This window comes from Bombus vancouverensis, chromosome 15, assembly GCF_051014615.1.
Source record: "Bombus vancouverensis nearcticus chromosome 15, iyBomVanc1_principal, whole genome shotgun sequence".
In the NCBI taxonomy this organism is placed as follows: Eukaryota; Metazoa; Arthropoda; class Insecta; order Hymenoptera; family Apidae; genus Bombus; species Bombus vancouverensis.
In genome coordinates this window covers 2,475,175-2,495,677 of record NC_134925.1, presented here as the reverse complement: position 1 = coordinate 2,495,677, position 20,503 = coordinate 2,475,175, and the positions used below count along the sequence as shown (strand labels likewise).

The window sequence follows — 20,503 nt, the reverse complement described above, 5'->3', positions numbered from 1 at the left end:
TTTGGTATTATTCGTTGTTTAGCAGTATTTAAAGTTCACTTTAATTTATTGAAATTCGTAGATTAGTAGCTCGATGATGTAGAATTTATGAAACATAGATAGACGCGACGATTTCATCGCGAACGAGTCTGGTTTATCATGGTGCACGGCGGACGCGGTTGAAAAGGAATCGACGAAGGTGGAACGACACGGGAACGTCGCGTGAATCGAAACGAAAAGTGGCGCTGTCGCTTTCGTTCGCGACCGCTTTTGGGCAGAGGATTTCCCGGCTGCGGCGACGAGTCTCGTGGCGTGCGAGCGTCGTTGAATCGCGGTAGTGTGTCATTCTAAAAATAGAGGATAGGTTGAAACGAGAGAGTTAGCCACGATCCGGGAGAAAGAGAGAAGGGATCTCCTATAGTCCCGGTCGTGAACCCGAAGAACGACCTCGGAGAAACGCCGGCCAACGAGAGGGACGAGAGAGAAAAGAAGAGACTGGATCGAGCGAAAGAGATCGAGAAAGCGGGAGAAAAAGATCGACGAACGGATAGAAAGGGTAGGGAAGAAAGAGAATACGAGCGAACCTAGAAGGAGAAAACGAAAACGAAGAGAAAGAAGAAGAGGAGGAGGAGGAGGAGGAGGAGAAGGAGGAGGAGGAGGAGGAGGAGGAGGAGAGGGAGAAAGATCGAATTAAAGAGACAGCGCGCGAAAGATTTGAGAAGCACGACGACCACGGACTTGAAAACGTTCTGCGCGCTTTTAAATATCACGTTGTGCCGTGGAGCATGGAAAAACTGGTGAACGCGCATGCGCGCTACAGGGACGCCGAAGCACGGGCGCATGCGCGCTTCGAACCACTTTCTAATTTTACTGCGGCGCGACTTAGTTTATGTTAGAGTCAGCCCGACCGTTCTCTTTCTCTGTTTATAAATTGTGCTCTGCTCGGGCCACGATATGCTGGAATTTGTCAAGCAATTTTTGACGGTAGTTTGCTTGGATTGTTTTCTCGGTAGGGATAAAGGATAAAATTAATCCGTTAATCGGTGAACATAAATCAACTCGATCGAATCATTGCTAGTCTCTCGAATACGACTTTCTTGAAATATTCCCCATCTTCTTACGCGACGTTACACCTTTCTTAAAAGTACATATATTGTACCATAGAGTAGAAATTGCGCGAATTTGTACGGATTTGTCGAAGAAGAAGCAGGTTCGCGCGTACGAATAAGTCGATCGTATAACGAGAGTCCACTTTTCAATTCTGTCCGCTATTTACGAATTTCGTTTAGCGAGTAAGAGTTCGCGTTCGTATAAGCGAATCGCGCTGAAACATTTGCTTATAAATACAGACCCGTGTGCGGCATCGATAAAATCGTGCAATGATACACGCCAATGTTACGATATATCGACGTGGAAGAGACAGTTAGGAATTCCTTAACGACCACTTTAAATCAATATACATATAGTTCCGCGTCGTTTCGCTGCGTGATTCGCTAAAAACATCCACGCGACGCAGCCACCGACCGGAATAATAATTGTGGCTATTAAAAAGACGTTTAGAAGCTGTTTCATTATACTTCGTCCGATCATCACACTCGACTAATTCGTAGTTGATATAATTTACCGTATCTTATTCTTACGACTCGCGTCTTATTCTTTCTAATTCCAACCACAAGCCTGACCCACGGCAACTTTAACGAGCCAAAGAACATCGATTAACGCTCGTTTCGGTGGCCATAAATTTTTGCGCGAAATGCTCCCGGAATAAACTGCACGTGACGAATTTAGAAACGTGTGCAACAAGAAGACGTGACGCAAACAGAGTCTTTCAGAGCCTTTAAAGGTGCGTTCTCACCGATGAACAATCTGTTGCCAGTTTGTCATGTGTTTGCATACTGTTCAAGGATATGTTCGTGGAACGTGATTCTTTGAAGCGTCTAAAGTTCTTTCGAGTATGGTCTAGTAGATACAAAGTCATTAAAGCGTTAATAACTTTAACGTGTACCGATACGTATACCAACGACCTAACGTCGTCCCAAGATGAATTTAAAATTCGAGAACGTATCTTACCATCCTAGGAAATAGCTCGCTGTGCAGTGCTTGTACGTATCGTTTAGCGATATTTAACAAAGGACTGAAACAGTCCTATTATATTTTGAGTTGTAAAAAATTCTTTTCTTTCAGAGATCTAATTCTACTGGTATCTAGCGCGTCATTTACTTTTAGTATCAATTTTTGCGAAAATTTCAAAATCGAAGCTTGAAATGCAGCAAACCGAAAGCTCTAGCAAACTGGCGCGGCCAGTGCGATATTTGTTGTTTCACGATGGCTCGCAAAAGTCTTTCAATTTGCGAAACAACACGATTCCAGGAAGCAGCCAGCGTGGTATCCTTGAGCAGTTTCGGATTTCATTTTCGAAATAAGTTCGGTCGCTATGGCATAAATACGCGAACGCACGGAATAGCTAATAATAGGAGGATTCAACTTGGCAGCCAACGCGGCAGCGCTGCAACCGCTTCCTGAGTTCCATACGGCCGCATCTTCCGTTAATTTCGATGCACGCGCACCGAGAGGACACCACGGAAATTAAAGCCAAAGGGAGGAGTGGTCTCTCTGGTGAGCATCCCTGCGGTCGTACGAAGTGGCGCGAATTACGCGGCGTCTCTCCCAGAAGGACAGCGGATCTCGTTGTTCACCGAATTCGGAGCAATCTAAGAATAGAACGTGCCTTCTCTTCTCTGCTACGACCTACCATCTCCGGTTTGCCCTCGCATATTTTCGTAATCGTCAGATCGCGAATGTTTATACCAAGGGGAACACATCCAAATCCACGGATATATTAATAACCTTCACTGGCTTTTAAAGGACGATCCAACGCGCAAGAAATCATACACAGTGCCGGAAGAGATTACTTCAGAACGATTACACGAATGATAAACAAAAACACAGCCTTTGAGAAAAGGTGTGCAAATCAATTCGGTCTTTCATAATTACGATATTTCGAGTAACTGTTTCGAGAAAGGAAATTTGTCTTGTTACTTTTCCGCGGCATTGTACGTACGACGCAATTTTTTAGCGATATGCAACAAATTTTGGCGCGTCTGCTTTCGCGTCTAAAATGAAAACGATCGTCGTGTAATCCAACTCTGTCGTGGAATTAAACGAATCTCTCTTCCTAGTCGTCCCTGGAATAAGACCAGGAAAATCGTTGGTCCAGAAATACCCAGTGACCTTCTTCCGAATGGCTCGCAAAGGAGGCACGAAACTGCGCAACGTCGATCGGTTATCCAGTTGTACGGACAGGAGGTAATTCGACGAGAAAGAGCGCGCGAATTACCAAACAGAACATTAATCTGTTATTTACGTCGCGTAAATCAATGGCGAGTCACGATGCGAGGGCGCGGAGTTTCTCTCGAATTCTCGTCGTTAATTTCCTGACCGAGGTCGAACTCGTTGTCCCGTCGTGAAGTCGACGAACAACGAACGCGTTTCTTCGGCCGTTCACTTTATGGGGCTACTAAAGCAAGCTTTGCCTTCGCATAACCATAAAACCACCGCTGCCGGTTGCTTCGACCGGCATATTCAGCGTTCACAGGTTACTCGCGATTTCCTTCGCGATCTCCCTTTATCTCGTTCTCTATTTCCTCCGCGCACAGTAGCTACGAAAAATATTTGTACGTATCTTTATCTTCCATTGATTCTACGTGCGATCCTCATACTCGCACGAAAGTACCAGTGAACGATACGAAATTTAATATACGCAGAGCTAATTAATTAATTAATTAAATATTATGAGAAATGTAACGGTGCGTTTAATAATTTTTCTAGTCGCCATAAAACACTGCGTGCGTATTCGACGTGTGATATTTCATAAAGGACAGAAATGACGTGTATCTTTGCTTATCTTCAAATTCGTAGCCAATTTTGTTGAATTACAAATTTCCATAAACATGCGCGGCGTAATAATAGCGATAATACAATTTTGTGATTGCAGGTGTCCAAGGTGCGACTGTCCGACGATCCAGGCGCACCATAATGGCGGAGGTGGCGACCAAGAAGTCGATCAATGTCGTAAGTAGCAAAAAGAGCGAGGTGTGTAGTGTTCAATCTAACAACGGTTTGATCCAGTTGGATAACCTAACCGCGAGTAACAAGCAACTAATCTCGTTGTGTGACAACAACGACGACGAGGACGACCTAATCCTGACTAACAACACGCGTAACGAGTTGGACACCGACGACAAGAGTCTTCAAGAATTAATCGAGAGCGAGCTAGCCTTGAGAATTTGCTCCAGCACCGAAGAGGAGGCCGGTATCGAATCGGACGAGCAACAAGAAACGATGAACCAGCCAGAAGCGGTCAAGAGGATCGTCTTGGATATACATCAGGAGGAGGACGTCCTCGACGTAAACGCGAAATTCATCGTGGCGGAAACGGAACATTCCGCGTTGGTGGACAAGTCGTACAGTTATCAAAACGGTCACATGTCACCGGAGACTAAAATTTCGAATTCTTCGTACGAGGAAAACGTGAAGCCAGAACCGATCACGGTAGGTTTCCGGGACGAGGAGGAGCAGCAGCAGCAGGAGGAACAGGCGTTCGACGAGCAGTCGGAAGTTGGCAGCACGATATTGGTCGAAGAAACAACGACTCGTGAGATCGATCAGCTGGCGCGTGACACGTCCAACGATGGCAAATTCCCGCAAAACGAGGACGACGAAGACCCGCGTCCAAATTATCCCGTCCTTCGACCCACGGAGGCCACCGAGAGGCTATCGGAAGTGACGACTACGACCCAGGAATCCTTCGAGTCACCTTACGAACACGAGCAAGACCAGGTAACCAGAACCGTGTCTGCGAGTTACGTGGACAAGTACCAACAGGAGCAAGAGGTTCAGGGTATGATCTTCGAATCCATGGAAGCAGATATCGTGAAAGACGCTGTAACGATGGAAGAGAGCCGTTCGCGGAAGACAGACACGACAGACACGTGGTCAGAGCAGACGATCGATACGGAGGATCGACAAACTGGTCAGTTTTCTGATAATTTCGATCAGTCCTTGTGTCAGGAGGACGTAGAGCCTCGTACCACCGAAGAATTCGCCAAAGAAACCGTACCGGAGAGTAAGAAACTAGCTGATACTTTCGAGCTTGCAGACACTGAACGTGACAAGGAAAGGGAGGAGGTGAAAGAGTTCTCGGTGGACAAGGAGTCGAAGGTATCGGCGAACGATAAATCTTCCTCCTCGATGGAGGAGAAAATTCCCGAAGATGTCGAGGAACTATCCGTTCCAGGGAAGCCGATCGAGGAATCGGAAGAAGAGGCCCGTGGCACGCCGACGATGCAGTTCAGAAGCTTCGACGACGTAACATTGAGTCACTCGGAAAGCTCGGCAGATGCAGCTAGTACTCAGGAGTTCCTGGACACGGAACGTCGAGTGCTAAGCGAAGAAAATTGCGACCAATATCTTCCAGAAGATATTCAGGCTCGCGAGACCCTGTCGACTGAAAAGATCGATCCTCCGATTGGGAATTTGCTGGAGGAGGAGGAGGAGGAGGAGGAGGGGGAAGGGCAAATTAAGGAGGAAGAAACGAAAGAGGAAGCAAACGATAACATGGACGAGCAAAACGCGATAACGGAATCGTCCAGCGAACTGTCCGTATCGGAGCCCACTTTCATCGAGAAAACAGAAGTGGTGATATCCGAAAGCAGCGTGAAGATAGTCTCCGAGACGCAGTGCCTCGAGATCGACAACGACGCGGAACCAGTCAACGAGGAACAACTTCGGAACCACGAGCTCGAGTCACCGGTTCGCGCACCTCTTGCAACCCCCGACGACGAGACCAGCGACGTTTCTAACGTGGGTGACGTAAGTGTTGCTTCGTTTGCGACTAATCAACCACACGGATCTTTGTTAAGACGTAAGAGCGAGCTACATTAAAGGTAGGACGCGCTTGACAGTTTGAAACGTTGAGAGTTCTATCAACCCTTCTAACTTTTCTGACAAAACGCTTGATACTCGTTCGTACGGAGGATGTTGTTTAATCGACGATGAGATTGCAGAGATTCGTTTCATATAATTCCAGTGGTTACGCTATAAAGCTTAGAAAGATGTTTTTTTTTTTTCAAATATTTTTCTCACCTTTGTAGCACACACTCTTCCGGTTCATATCGAAAAATCTATGCGATTTTATCGTCAACTAAATGGTATCTCCTATATTATAGAAGGAATGATTCCGTTGTTGTTATTTGACGTTGAGTGATGTGTGTCGTGTTTCACTGACCAAATAACGTGGCCGATACGATTACGCGAAGAATTTTAGCAGAAGTAAAAGTTGGATTGAATTTCGAGCAAAAGGTCAGCATGCAGCTTGAGAGTAATTGACATTTAGTCTTTTTTCGTCGGATAAATGACGCGGAATGTTGAGAGAGAACATTTTATTAGGTCGAATTTAAGGTAGAAAATCGGTAGACACAGCTTGAGAGTAATTGGCCGACTACGTTGTTTCCGGCAAAGCTATATCGTAGCGAACCGATGGTACCAACGCGTCGCTTTGCAAAGAGGCAGTGTTATTCGCGTTCCTGCCGAGTGTTGAGTAATTCTTGCAAACGAGCCATTCCGCTTTTCCTGCCGGTACACCGCGGCACTAATTACACCGTTGCTTCTGCTCCCACGCATATTTCGTGGCGGTGATAATTAATCTCGTTAACCAGGTAAGCTGACGTTCCGTTCGATTCACCATAAAACTCTTCGCTCTTGACTTCTTTATTCTTTTCTTTTTCTTCTTTTTTGTTTTACTTTTTTCCTGAAAGCTAAAGGAAAAACAAATACAGAAATGAAAAGGAAACGTTGAAGCGGCAAGGCGTTGTAGCGTAAACGTTGGCGCGTTTAATTAAATAACAAAGGCCTAATTGGCTCGTTGACACGGAGCAACGATGCGTAACCACTTTCATTCTCCGTTATTTCTCTTCATTGACACCGGCGAAGAATACGACACGCGAGCCTGCGCTCCTTTATTCCACGACGTGGTCCAGTGAGAGTATGGACGAATGTAGTTCACGGCTATGAACGGAATTACGACTAGCTGGTAACGCGAACCGAAACTCCACAAGCCAGCAATTAAATCGCGTTTGATACGCGGCATAAATCAGGTTCCTGACAAGTATCGAAACTCGCGGCCTACCTAGTGAAGACGAGCAATCGTGCAACGAATTTGGTAACACGTAATCCTAGTTAAACAGAATAATTTCGCTGAATAATTATAACAATTCCATCTTGCTATCCGCTCGTCAACAGAGCTGGGTATCTTCGTGGGCATCGCTTGCTATTTTCAAAAACAGTGCCATTTCCAGTTGTGAGATTATCCTCGCCAAGTAGCGTAATTTTATTCGTATCTAGCGTTTGACTGGCTCGCAGATAAATCAGAATCGACTTTTCAGATTTGATTTTTAGATCCTCGGACGACAACTGTCAACAAACCTATGGTACTTTCGTTAGATCTGAAATATCAGGATATTTCTTGCTTGCAATCATAAATTTCGCTTTTACGATTCACTTTTACGAACAGCGAGATAAAAATTATCGGGGCTTTTACTTTCGAAAGAGCATCGACTGTACCGAAGAAGAAAGCGTACAGCCGTGTTTCGACCAAACTCGTTGTATGTCCGAAATTAATTAGCGAGTGCAGGGCTCCGGAAATAACGTTGCGTGTTGGTGGAACGAGAAACAACGAGTTGAATGTACCTCGACGACACGAATAGAAGCGACAACGATAATTCACGGGCTTCACGTGAACAGATGAACGCGTACCGGAAGCAATCCGCTCGTTTATCAAGACGACGCTACGAAACCGAGTTATCAGACAGCCGGTTCAACGACTACCGCCCATGCCGTGTAACCTATTCCGCTAGGAACGAGCTCGACCGAGATCGAGGTCGTGACAAACTTTTAAATCGAATTCAGACAAATTCCAGTTAAAAGTTTCGACCGAGTTTTATATAGCGGAGCTTTTTTCATGTTTTGCGTGAAAATTCCGTGACAGTGGCCGCGAAATTTCGAAGCTCGTAATAAACTCTGAAATCGAATTTAGATGAAAATGTTCGACAGTTGAATAGTTTTAGAGCTGAAATTTAGAAATCTCAGTTTTTTTTAACGTCGTTGAACTTTCAAACTTGGAGTACTTAAATTAGGGCAACGAGCGTTTCGACGTTATTTTCGAAGGTAAATTCTCTGCGTATCTTTTTGGGATTTTCCAACGTCAAACTTTCGATAATTCGTCGTTGCGAGTGTCCGAATTAAATTTAAACGAAAATCTTCGCTTAAAAGTTGCTACATCGAAATTTAAAGACCGCGGCTCTCGTACGTTGAACTTTCAAGGTCGCAACTCTCAGACACCGAGCTACCAAGGTCGGATCTTTTCCATACGCACAACTTCCATGATTTCCACACTCGATCAAGATCACGATTTACTTCCTATATGTCAGGCGACCAAAGCTTCCAGTTATCGCTATTCGAATACCGGTTTCCTCGATCACGTGTCACGAAACGACTCCCCCACACACACACTGACATACGCGTAGATACGCGTGAAACGTAGCCGAGTGACGTTCAAAAAACCAAACGAACGCGTTACATCAAAAGCACGATGAAGAGTAGATCGAGGTCGATCTTGGACGAAGAACCGCCGGCCAATCCTGAGACTCTGTTTACTGTTGGATCGGCTTGCTACCTTTCGTTCTGCTATTCTGAACACCGTCTGCTCCCCTCGTGTTTCACCTGGCCACCCATACGCGGCCAACCGTCTCCCCGTGTCCGGTGGAAACGGCCAATCGCGGAAATCCAACGTATCCCCACGGTTTCCTCCTCGCTATCCACGCTTTGGAGAGCAGCGAGTTTTCTGAACCTGGTCAGGTTCTTCCAAACGTTGCCAGACAGCTTTAGAGTTGTGGATCTAGCGGTCACTCAAACGTCTCGATCCTCGGTGCGAATCTCCACGAGGATGATCTTCGGTCAGGTAGGACTTGGGTCAACTCGCTACGAGGTCATCCAACAAAAATCACTGGCTATACTTTTCCACCTCTTCGTCTATTTCAATCTCTTTAACATCTTTTAAGCGTCTCTCTTGTCTGTTCGAGTATTTTTACACTACCTTTGCTTATCGCATAAATTCGATCTATCGTCGGATAGAACTTGCGATTCACGGACCAATACGCGCGAAACTTGTTCAGATAGTTTCATATAGCTGTATAATAGAACATGTAATCGTGTATCTACTTTTTTGTCTCTTCGTCTTTTTCAACTTTTTCAATCTTCGACATTCTCTTCTTGTAAATTCAATCTCGATTTAAGCGCAACTCGAAGTCCTGCAATTTCCTCATCCCACAATTACGTATTCCTTTTCTGTCTCTCTTATCTGTTTGAATTTTGTTCTGGCAAAAAGTACGCTTGATCCTCGCACAAATCCAATCTGCCAATACTTAGCCGGACTTTTGTTACCGAAAGGAGAGATCTATCGTTGGTTTAATTGCATCCTCGAGTGATTTATCCCGCGGTTACTGTTTTATCAGGCGCGACCACGCTCTTCCTGAACGTTTCCCGTTTGCATAGAATTTTTCTGATCGGTATCGCGACGTCTGTCTGCCCGAGCTAGCGCTAAGGGAGCCCCGGCCCCAGGGCGCTCCACGAACACGTTCCCCTTCTCTTTGCATTCCCTTGCACTCTCTTCTTCCCTCTCGTCTGTTCCTTGTGGTTCTTCCGTCAGCTTTCGTCGACCTCGTTACCAAGGTAGACGCGCGTCGTCGTCCTCAGCGACTAGCCGGTCTTCGTCCAGGAAGAATCGTCCGATTTCTTCGAAATTTTCCAAAGTTTTTGACAAAAATTATCGAAATTGTTACTACTGGTGTTTGTGGTGATCTTTGAAGCTCGTTTAACGAACGTTTATCTTTTACTTTCTAAATCGAACGAATTTGAATTGCTCGGTGGTCGCGAGAAAGTGAGGCAGATTAGGATCGGCGTGAAAGAAACTCGCGCGAAGGAAGCAACGATTTTCCACGGTACGTGCGAACGTTTTTTTCCTTCTGAAAATTACCTCGCATCTTCGCTACTCTTAACGAGAAAATAGCCGGTGTGTTGGTCGAATGATCGCGTGCTGGGACGATCGGAAGGGACCGAAGATCGAGAGATTCCAGCCAAAAATTGTGAAAGTGAATCGGAAGTCTCCGAATTAGAAAGTCTCGAGGTTTACGAAAGTCCGTCGCTGTTCCCGCTCACCGTGACCATCTTATTATTCATCGAATTTGCCGATCACGCGAGGCTTGCCTTTTTTCCATTTTTATTCTCGGCGTTCGATCCTCGAGAAAACGAGGAAGATATTAACCTGTAGCTGCAGGAAGATTTAAGCGTATCGTCGCGAATACAACATTATACATTTCACTTTTTAAATCATCGTCGTACGTAACTCGATCGTTCAACGACTTGGCACATCCAATGTCTTCGTCGTCGCAAAATATTTCCCTGCTTAATAAAAATATTTTCGTACTTTACGTGCACTTTCAGAATTAAACGTAGAGATAGTTCCGACGAGGAATTATTTCATGTATCGAATTTTAAAATTGCTTTCCCATAAACCACAAGAAATTCGATCATGTTTTTCACCCGTGATCTTTCTATTTATATTTCTATGTATATATGTATGTGAATCATTAACACTCGCGTGACGTTACCGCATCGTCATCAGTCATCACAGTGCTAATTAAGAGATACAGTCAGTGTCCGGGAAACGTTGGCGCGCGATTTTCCAAAGGTCTTTGGCGGTTGCGTTCGGCGTGAACGCCGCGTAATCGTCGGCGGAATCGAGTTTGCGAGAGTTACGTGACCGTGTAATTACGTGTGTCGTGTCGAAGCGACGCTCTCAACGAAGCATCGCGTCGATCAGCGTCGTCTAATAAGAGGATCGCGATAAAGTTATCACCGGGGCAGCGGAGAACGCGCCACGATCGTCGTAACTAATTTCACGTCAGGATCTCTTCATTAAGCTCACCGGGAGCAACCAGAGCAAAAGGAATCGTCGAGGTTCGCCTTGCTACTTTCGCTGTTCGCGTAATTAACAATCGTGCGCGATTAAACGCTGCGTTGATCGAGATTGAGATTCGAAGGAGCGGTTTGCGTGGAACGGGGTATTATCGCGAGGAATTTGTATATGGCCAGTTCTTCGCAAGCCTGGATCGTTCTTAATTTACAAATCGAGATGCTACAGCCTCTTTAAGAATTATTTATGGGATGTTCGACGAGACAGAAGATGAAGATTTCACAGAGATTTTATCGGATCGGAACGGACAGTTGGAGAAATGATCGCGAGAAATTTGTACGTCGAGTGAGGTTAATAGATCGTACGATTTTTATTTTAACTAATCTCGCATACGTAACAGTGTTTATTTGTTATCTTGGTTTCGAATATTAGTTTCCATCTGTTTAGATATCGTTTTTGAAAGTAAAACGCAACGCTTCGCGGACGAATTTCCATATTTAAATCGGTTCTGACAGTTCGACAGAGAAACAACTACATACGAGAGACTATCAAACGTAGAATCGGTTGACGTATCTTTCTCTCATAAAAATTGAAGTGATTTTGTCTTTCCGATTAAAGGATCGATGAAAAGGAACCGTGGGAACGTTTCAAGCGGCATGAATCGATTAATCACGATGTTTGAAAAGTTGTTAAATTATACTCCTATATATCTTTCTTTCAATTAGCAGTTCGCAATTCGAATATCTGTTTAAAAAAGATTTGTAGTAGATTTAAAAAACAGAAGAAGAGAACGCCGGACAAATCTTACGCAGCAGATGTTAATCGTGTGGAAAGTGTGCGATGTTTACTAACATCTTGTTTAAGATCGCGTTCTGATCTGATCCGCTCGGCTCCATCTATGAATATTTATCAGCGATTTAATTGCTGTACCGCCAGTCGCGTCAATTAAAACAGGGTTCCTTAAAATCACCATAAAACGTAGTCTTCGTAAATTGCATGGTTGGACTCGGACGATTTCCTTATCGATTTACCGAGAGGACAGTGGCGAGCTACGGGCGCGAGAACCGGAAATTCATTAGACACAACGACCGCGAACACAAATCGCCGTGAGAAGATCAGCGTTGCATTTAAAACGCTAGTAAATGTGTCGTTTACTTATCTTCGAAACTATGGCAGTCACAGTTTATAGAATCTTTCCATCGAGTTCACTCTATTTCAATTACGTTATTCGATAAGCGTACGTCCCGAGAGAAGAATATTTGCCACGTAATAGCGCGAAGCGTAAACGTAAACTTCAAGACGCAAATGCGATCCGCTTCTGATAAAATGTGGCTATCCGACAATCCTTTCTTTCCATTTTAATACGCCTACCTCGTTGTCACGTTAATTTTAACATCTCTTCCTAACCAAAGCATCGTCAAATCGCGTACGAAATAAATTTGACGTTCCAACGAGTTTCTACAGAATGTTTCTCGCAGAGAAGATTTTGTCAGTTCCAGCGTTTCCTAAGGTTCGTGCACCTGTTTCACGATTCGCTTGTTAGACAGTAAAATCGCTCTGTTGCGCGATTCGTATCTAGCCGATCGTTAATATCTAGTTAACTCGACCATTCGCTCTTCCTCGACGAGTTTGCTCATTGATCGCGATGCAACGCACATTGCTGCGCGTCGTATACGTCTAAGAGAATACATTAAGAATTTTACGGGCAAAAAAATCTACCACGATATGTCTCCATATATCCTCGTTACGATTCGTAATAATATTCAAAATTCCAGAGATATCGGCAGGAACGTCGATACTATCGTCGATCTTGATAAACTATCTGAAATCGAAGGAAAGCGGTTTCCACGAATGTGCGTGCTGTTACACTTACGCTCGATCCACTTTCCAAGATTAGCTATTTTTCGAGCCTCGAAATTATACCGGGTGTCGCTTTTCCGCTATGCAAATTAGTAGGCCATCAGACTACCGATTAAAATCCGATGCAATTTGCTCGATTTTTAGAAAAAAAAAGAGAAGCTCCTCGATCGCTGCTCGGTTTACGACTATTGATCAGAAATTCGTTTATTTATAAACTTTCGAAAGAATAACAGGATCGAATTACCGCGCGAGTATATATCAGTATCGTCGGAACATCGTTATTAACGATACTACTTTCGATATTTCGTAACTTTCGAGTTTCTCCCTCCGGATGCGCGTCGATGGAAGACGCACGAAGGAACACGCAGGATATCATTAGGGGGACTGTTGGAGCGACATCCTCTAATTTAGCCGAGATTACAGATTACGCGAGGTTTTTATCCGCTGGAGGACGCGTATTAAGAGAAAACCAAGACGATGCGCGGATAGAGGCAGAAGAAGTTACTATAGTTAACACGATCGTTCTACTCGAATACGGATACAGACGTAGATCTCGATATGAATTTCGATACGCGTACGATTGTGAACGCAGCCAATAGGAATTTCATCGGTAACCCTGCCGATAAAGCAATAAAAATCTGTTTCTGCCTGTTAACACAGAGCGAAAGCCGAGAGGAAACGATAACAACGAGCACGAGCGTGGTAACCTCGCCGGGCACGAAGGTTGGCACCAAGACGAAGAAGAAGAAGATCGAGGGCGTCGCCGGTAACGATGCCTCGCCGAATCTCACTCCTCGCACAAAGAAGACCAAAAAGAGCAAGAAGAACGAGCTTGAAAAGGAGAACATCTCTGTGGTGAGTGAACGCACCGAAGCGTGTTCCTTAAATTTTCTACCACACCGTACAGCCATCTACAAAGTGTTAAAAAAGAGTGAACGTTTGATAGAAATTTATAACGCGAACTCTACGCGAACTTTTCCGACAATCCAATAAACTAGCAGTTGTCGTGGATCAGCGAGTCGGCTCTATATCTCGCTCGTACTTTATATTTCTCACGTACCGAGGAAGCAAATAACGATAGAATTTCGGCCATTGAATTTCGTTTCTTTCATTCGTCTCGTTCAGCTTTCTTTCTTTTTTTTTTTTTTTTCTTTTTGTTAACACCTCGTGTTCGCGAATCGCAAACGAGAAGAGTCGTGCGCTCGCGAGCATGTTCTTCCTGCGGACAAGAAAAGGTGCCAGCCGGATGTCGAGACGATCGAATCGAGACCGAGGAACCCGCGGCTGACGAAGAAACCCGGTAGAAACACATTATGTGCATGAACCGTTATGTCGTGTTAATTAGCGACGTCGAAGAAGCATCCACGTCGATAGACGATGGTCTTGGCAGAAACCGGAAGAGCCTGTTTAATCCTTATTTGCATGCTTCCGATTCCGAGCAATAGTTTCCAGGCTTTTCACTTTAACCGACGCCGAGAACGGTACCTCTACTTCTCCATTTACGTTTTCTATTTACGTTTTCCATTTACATTTCTCGCTTGCATCGGTCTATCTTTCCACGCAACGGCATTCTTAAGAGACGAATTTCTTTTTCGAGCATTCGGTAAGAATTTTCCCGTAAGAGCAGCCTTTTCAGTATCCTTTTGTCGCAAGTTTCTGAGTAATTTGATTCGTCCACGGAAAAGTTCCCCTCCAAGTCGAAAAACAACTTGCTAGTTGTCCACGGACAAAGAACATGGACTGTCTGGAAAGAAGTTTCGGTAGAAGTTCCTTCTAAAAGGAAAGCTCCTCGGAAGTTGAACATTTCCGGAGATCGATATTTAAAGTTCCGCCTCTTCTTTGCTTTCTGATAAAGTCTGCATTTTTTCCAATAGTTCTCAACGCTGACGAGAACTTCTCCAACTATGGAATGCCGAAAGGGGAATACCACGCCTGATCCTCCTAACCGTCTACGTATAGCAGATGGAAACGATATAACGTAGTTTCAAACGAAAGCTTTGACCGACTGATAATTTATATCACACCGTATATACGTTATATCTTGTTACTTATACAGGGTGGTTGGTAACTGGTGGTACAAGCGGAAAGCGGGTGATTCTACGCGAAAAAAGAAGTCGAAAATATAGAATAAACATTTTTTTTTTAATTTTTTTAAAAATCTACAGTGAGATCCGTTATAACGAGACGCGATAAAGTGCACTCGACCGAGCGAAAATTCAAAGTCGATTTTCTCGAAAACAAAGCCTCAAACGAAAAATTTGTATTCTATATTTTCGACTTCATTTTTCGCGTAGAATCACCCCCTTTCCGCTTGTACCACCAGTTACCAACCACCCTGTATATCGTAGTTGTTATTCGTACGTGTATATGCTATATTTTGATTTAATAACAATACTCGCATTAGTAAAAATGAATTCGTAATCGTGAAAGGTGCTACGCTTTGGAAAATTGACCTATCTACAAATATCTGAACTACTTATCGCGGTAGTATTAGGTTGTCGGAAAAGTTTCTTTCGTTTTATAAGGAAATAATAGACGCACAATGTTTTTTGTTTATTGAATTATGCACGAACATAACAATAGAAATATAACGAAATAGATCAACCTAATTCGATAAAATAATATAAAACAGAAATTGTTTTATCATCTTATGAAATGAAAGAAGCTTTTCGAACAATCTAATAAATACGTTGTATCGTTTCTATCTACGATACGATAATGTATAACCGTGTTGCATGTACAGTGTGCGCGTGTTTGTCTGTTTGTTAGAATTCTAACTTGCAAGAGCCGAGCATGCACCCCGGTCCCCGGCAGACGAACCCGGAAACCTTTGATTTCTCCGACGAAGACGATCTATCGAACGTGAACGTGAAATCTCTGGTAAGTTTCGTCGGCCAGAAACTTAAGACCGTAAAGTCTCAAACACTTTCCACGCGAGCGCGTAAAGCGGCTGCAATTTTTCCTCGTCGCACAGTCGGTCGCGATCCGATAAATCGTCCGTGATCGGATTCGATTCAACCCGTGGTTGCCCGTTACACGAGGCACGATCGACGTAAATTCGCCACGTGGCTCGCGTGTCCCGTTCACGCGACCGGCCAAAGAGGAATTCGTCTCGCGTGCGTCCACTCTTTCTTCGTATCTTTTTTTCTCCTTCGTCCGGTGATCGTCCGAGCGAGGAAACGCGGTCCCAAGTGGAAAAACCGTAAACTCGACGAGGTACTTTTACGATTTCTTCGAGATCGAGATCGACGTATAGCGACGAAGAACGTCTGTTTTTAGAACCGGTCTTAGAAACGGAGACCGTAACTGTCGATCAAATTAAGAAAGTTGAAATATGAAAATTCGTAGTTTAATTTATTGCCGATACATAGTCGAGGAGCAACAAAGATTAATCTTGTATAAATTTGTCGATAAGTATTTATTCGCATAATAGTAGCATTGATTTATTGATCCTATCGAAAAGTACAAAGAGAACGCTTCGGGCGTTCTCTGATATAGAAACAGCAGAGGTAGAGAAATTGCTAATCAATTCCTTTGTTAAATTGTTACTCGTAAATTATCCTGCATGTATAGCGAATGTAACGATGTAATCACCCACGAGTATCGTGATATATCGAGGTTTCTCTGCAATGACGATAGTAGAAGTCCGATCGAAATAGCCCAAGTAGACTATGAATCACCGTATATCCAGTCGCATGCGATTAGCTTTGTACCCTGTGCATTGTATTTTGTGCATGCAGACACAGAATTATGTATCGGAGGCGACTCGAAACGAGCAAGATCGATGTACGAAGGAAAAGATCGCGACTGGCGTGTCGATCAAACAGTTGGTAAGTATGGAAAAAAAACCATAATTAAGCCACTTACTTTTAGTCTTTCTAATTTTTCGTACGTATCTTCTAATCGACTATTTTATGTCGCGTGATTGACAATTAGCGTCGTTTATCAGATTTACTCGTTGTCACTCTTTTAACGACCGTCTTCTTATATAACGAACGCTTGTTCGCGCGGCTGAAACGACAAAAGAAAACCGCTTTAATGGCTGTCGAATTACACTTTGTCAGTTGTTATTTTGTCACTAACAGTGTCGTAGCTTTGGCGACATCTCGAACATGAGCGACGGCGATCAGACTGCGTACGGGAAAACCAATCACGCCATGGACACCGAAGAGGTTTGTATATTTAATCATCTTGCCACCCATTTTCGCGTTTCAATTTTCGTTATTTCTAGCTAAGATGTTATAAATGATCCGTAAGCGACTATTTTAAGAGGGTAGTTCATCCCTGGCGAGTGGAAATTGTAGTTAGATCGCGGGTATTTATCGCGTAAATTTCTATGCAAATCTCATTTACAGAATTAAGACGGCGGCATCTATGTAGAAAATCGTAGAATCTGTTGGATACCACAGACGATTAAATATTATATCGATCGAAATTCTCACGAATGCGTAAATATTCGCGGTCTAATAGTGGCAAACTAAGTCGAATTCGATATGCGCGATGAACAATTTCAAATAAACTTTCGACTCGCTTCGCGTATCATCTCGCGTATTCTGTGTGAACTACTCCCTTAAGTAATACACTTGGAAGAGAGCAACATTAACCCTCGACACAGACTCTAATTGCCTAAAAATATTCGCGGCACGTATGGAAAATAACCCGTTGCCACTTGTCAGGTGTTTCCTTCGCTTTGTTAACCTCCGACTAACGGAACGACGGAAGGCGAGCCTGAACGAGATGGTGTGGGTAATTTGAAAAGATGATTCGGTATCCGAGAGAAGAACCTTCGTAGTCGAGGGTTAACGAGCATGTAACGAGAACCCATGGTCAATTTCGCAACGATAGATCGACAAAGTTCTTCATGTTTTTTTTTTGTCTTCCCTGAAAAATCGCTATATAGCATAAGTCCTAATTTTTGAGTTCGTTTCTTTTTTTTTTTTTTTTTGGCTGGCCGCGTCGATGGAAAAGTAGAAACGTTGAATCGGTTCAATTCGCTCTCGAGCTAATTGGAGTTGTTCGCGAGCATGTTGCTCGGCATTCGATGTTTCGTGGTACGACAGAGGAATGACAGCCCTATTAACAGTTATTACTGCATGAGCTACTTCGAACTTCCGTTATTTCGCTTCGCGATGTGTGGCAATAGGATTAACCGAACGACAAACAAATAATTTATCCTGATTATCGTAACAGCATACTAATCGCATAACGAGTGCGAGCTTTGTGACGTTCGTTAAAACCTCTCTGTCTCTTTAATCCTGAAAAACTTCCGTAACATATCGTTATCGTGGATGATATTTCGCCTTTGTACGTTTGTATCTCTTTCGGAATGTAATAACGTCGAACAGATGTTATAACACGTTTTGTTAGAAGAAAAATGGAAAGGTTATCGTTTGGTTAACACCGCAAATAATATTGCGATGTTATCGTTAGAAGATGGCAATATCGAAGCAAAACTCTGTCGCGTGATAACGTTTCGAAGTTGAATTTATAAAAATTGGAAAATACACGGACCAGAAGGTCTTCCGAGATAAATAAGTTCACGAAGCTCGCCACTCCGCGAAACTATCCGCAACTCGCTGCTAATCTGACTTCCCATTGACGCTCCCAACGATCGTAGAAAGCAAGGTCGCTGGGTGATCTGCGAGTATGCGAGAAGGGTTACTCGAAGTTCACCAAAGACGCGCTAGTCTTCACCGGGGTGTCGGTCAAGGCCCTCGTAAGTACCTTTCGTGAACCTGTTGGACGACATCGGGGACTGCTGGAATGTTTCATCTTTGCTATTCTCGTCGAACAAAAAGAACACAAAGGAGAAAAAGTAGAAAAACGACCTGATACCGCGTACACATATAGAACAATTATCTTCAATTGTTAAAATCTTCGATCTATGAAAATCCTCTGCGATAAACGTTCAAATATTTTCATGTGCCTCTATACGATGAGTACAAAGAATAACGTCGCTACAGTCCGACGTTTAATTTTCTTTTTTACGATTTCGTAATTATAATCTTATCGTAGAATCATCGTATACTCGTCTTGTGCCAAAAATAAGCAACTCGTAGAAAGGATGGATCGAAGAATTTCCCGAGTGCACGTGAGCGATTCGCTCGAGTACGCCGCGCCGCGCCGCGCCGTCGTCGAAGATGCCGAAGCGTTTTGCCGTGCAGTCGGTCGCCGTAACGCCGCGAATGCTGTCTCTCCATTTAAGGGAGGGCCGGCTTTGATAATAACCTACTACTCATTTGCCCCACTTTGTGCAGCCAGCAATGGCCGAGAATCGAGGTCTTACGAGTTTTTCGCCGCGTGTATCCGTCGTTTATCGGTTATCCGGTTACGGATTTCGAGACGAGTGACATAATTCCTTGGCATCGTAGTCTCCGCTGCACATACTCAGTGAAATCGTCTCAGTTCCGACTCGTTCTATCGCTCTTTCCTTTTTTCTTCTTTTTTTTTTTTTAACGAGCACGAAGAAGCCTGTTTTTTAATTTTTTCATCGATCTCTATCATCTTTTCTTTTCTTTTTTTTTTCAATAATTTACAATTATCGGCTACGTAACAGTGCGTATCGACACAATTGGCGGAGAAACTTTGAAATTTCAATTTGCATAGATCCGGCTGGAGAACGGATGAAAAAGACGTATTCGCGTCGTGTCGGAGAAAGCATCGGGCCGGGTCCGTGCCAAAAAGAAAGGCTATTCGAGCGAAGCTCAAGCCCGGGAAACAATTCCAGCTGTCTCCGTGGTTCGCCCCTCTCGTTTCTTTTCTTCTTCTCTCTCCTTCGTCCTCTTTTCTTTCTCTTTGGCGATGCAGCGGTTGGCGACGATTTTGTATCGACCAATTGGCGACCGACAACCTTTTAAGGCGCTTCTCTGCCAATTCGGTCACGTTAGCGCGTACCCAGCGCTGTGGTTTGTTTATCAGTTAACGATTCTCTTGCTCGACTGGAAATTTAGTTAACACAGGCCTGTGGTACGCTAAGATTTCGCCTGCGAGCTGGCTCAGTCTAATTCCTTCGGTCAACGCTTTTTCTCCAATAGGAGAATATTCTATGGATCTTCTATGTAGCGAACGATGCAACGGTAAAGGTAAAAGAAAAGTCGAAGATCCGATACAAGTTTAAAATCTACCAGTTTCGATGGAGCTTGGTAGATCGCGGTCGTTTCGCGCGCTTTTATATTTTCGCGAAGACGATTAAAAATACGAAAACACAGTTGGAGAATCGTTTTACGCGATAAACGCTGCAAAAGGTATTACACTGGAACATTACACGCGATCTGCGAATATCACCTGCGACGCGTGCATTTCTGCGCTTTCGCGTTTCCCGTGAACGCATAAAAGTCCGCGGTGTAAACGTAAATCAGAACTGTCTCTATAAGTTGACAATCAGCTGAGTATGTTATAAAATTCTCGCGTCTTTCCAAACAACATTTTTCAAACGCGAAAATCTACATCTACGCTACTTTTGTATCGATGTGTGTATACTTACCTGCTTCCTACCACGCTTCAAGAATAAAATCTTCGAAAGCAAATACAATGTGAAAGATAAAAGAAGGAGACGTCGCGAAGAGCAAAGAAAGAAGCAGAAAGAAAAACAGAAAATATCTCGAAAAGTAAAGAATTGAAAGAGATAACAATAGG

The 20,503-nt window shown here is 43.8% G+C and overlaps 2 protein-coding genes across 18 annotated transcripts in view; one reads left to right on the top strand and one right to left on the bottom strand.

The window, feature by feature from the left end:
* The window catches only part of LOC117164502 (erythroid differentiation-related factor 1), a 90,493-nt gene that overhangs the window by 42,863 nt on the left and 27,127 nt on the right, over positions 1–20,503 (bottom strand). The gene's annotated exons all lie outside the window — the stretch shown is intronic.
* Positions 1–20,503, top strand: part of LOC117164501 (uncharacterized) — a 75,011-nt gene that overhangs the window by 33,857 nt on the left and 20,651 nt on the right. For 6 of the 17 annotated variants that reach the window (XM_076624788.1, XM_076624771.1, XM_076624773.1 and 3 more), the window contains 7 exons: positions 3,974–4,050; positions 4,108–5,850; positions 13,529–13,723; positions 15,638–15,748; positions 16,609–16,698; positions 16,954–17,040; positions 18,486–18,584. In XM_076624788.1, the coding sequence (XP_076480903.1) occupies positions 4,015–4,050; positions 4,108–5,850; positions 13,529–13,723; positions 15,638–15,748; positions 16,609–16,698; positions 16,954–17,040; positions 18,486–18,584 (2,361 nt within the window). In that variant the 5' untranslated portion in view covers positions 3,974–4,014. Of the gene's footprint in view, positions 1–3,266; positions 3,286–3,973; positions 4,051–4,107; positions 5,851–13,528; positions 13,724–15,637; positions 15,749–16,608; positions 16,699–16,953; positions 17,041–18,485; positions 18,585–20,503 lie in introns of those variants that run through there. The other 11 variants (XM_076624774.1, XM_076624776.1, XM_076624790.1 and 8 more) reach the window with 9 other exon arrangements.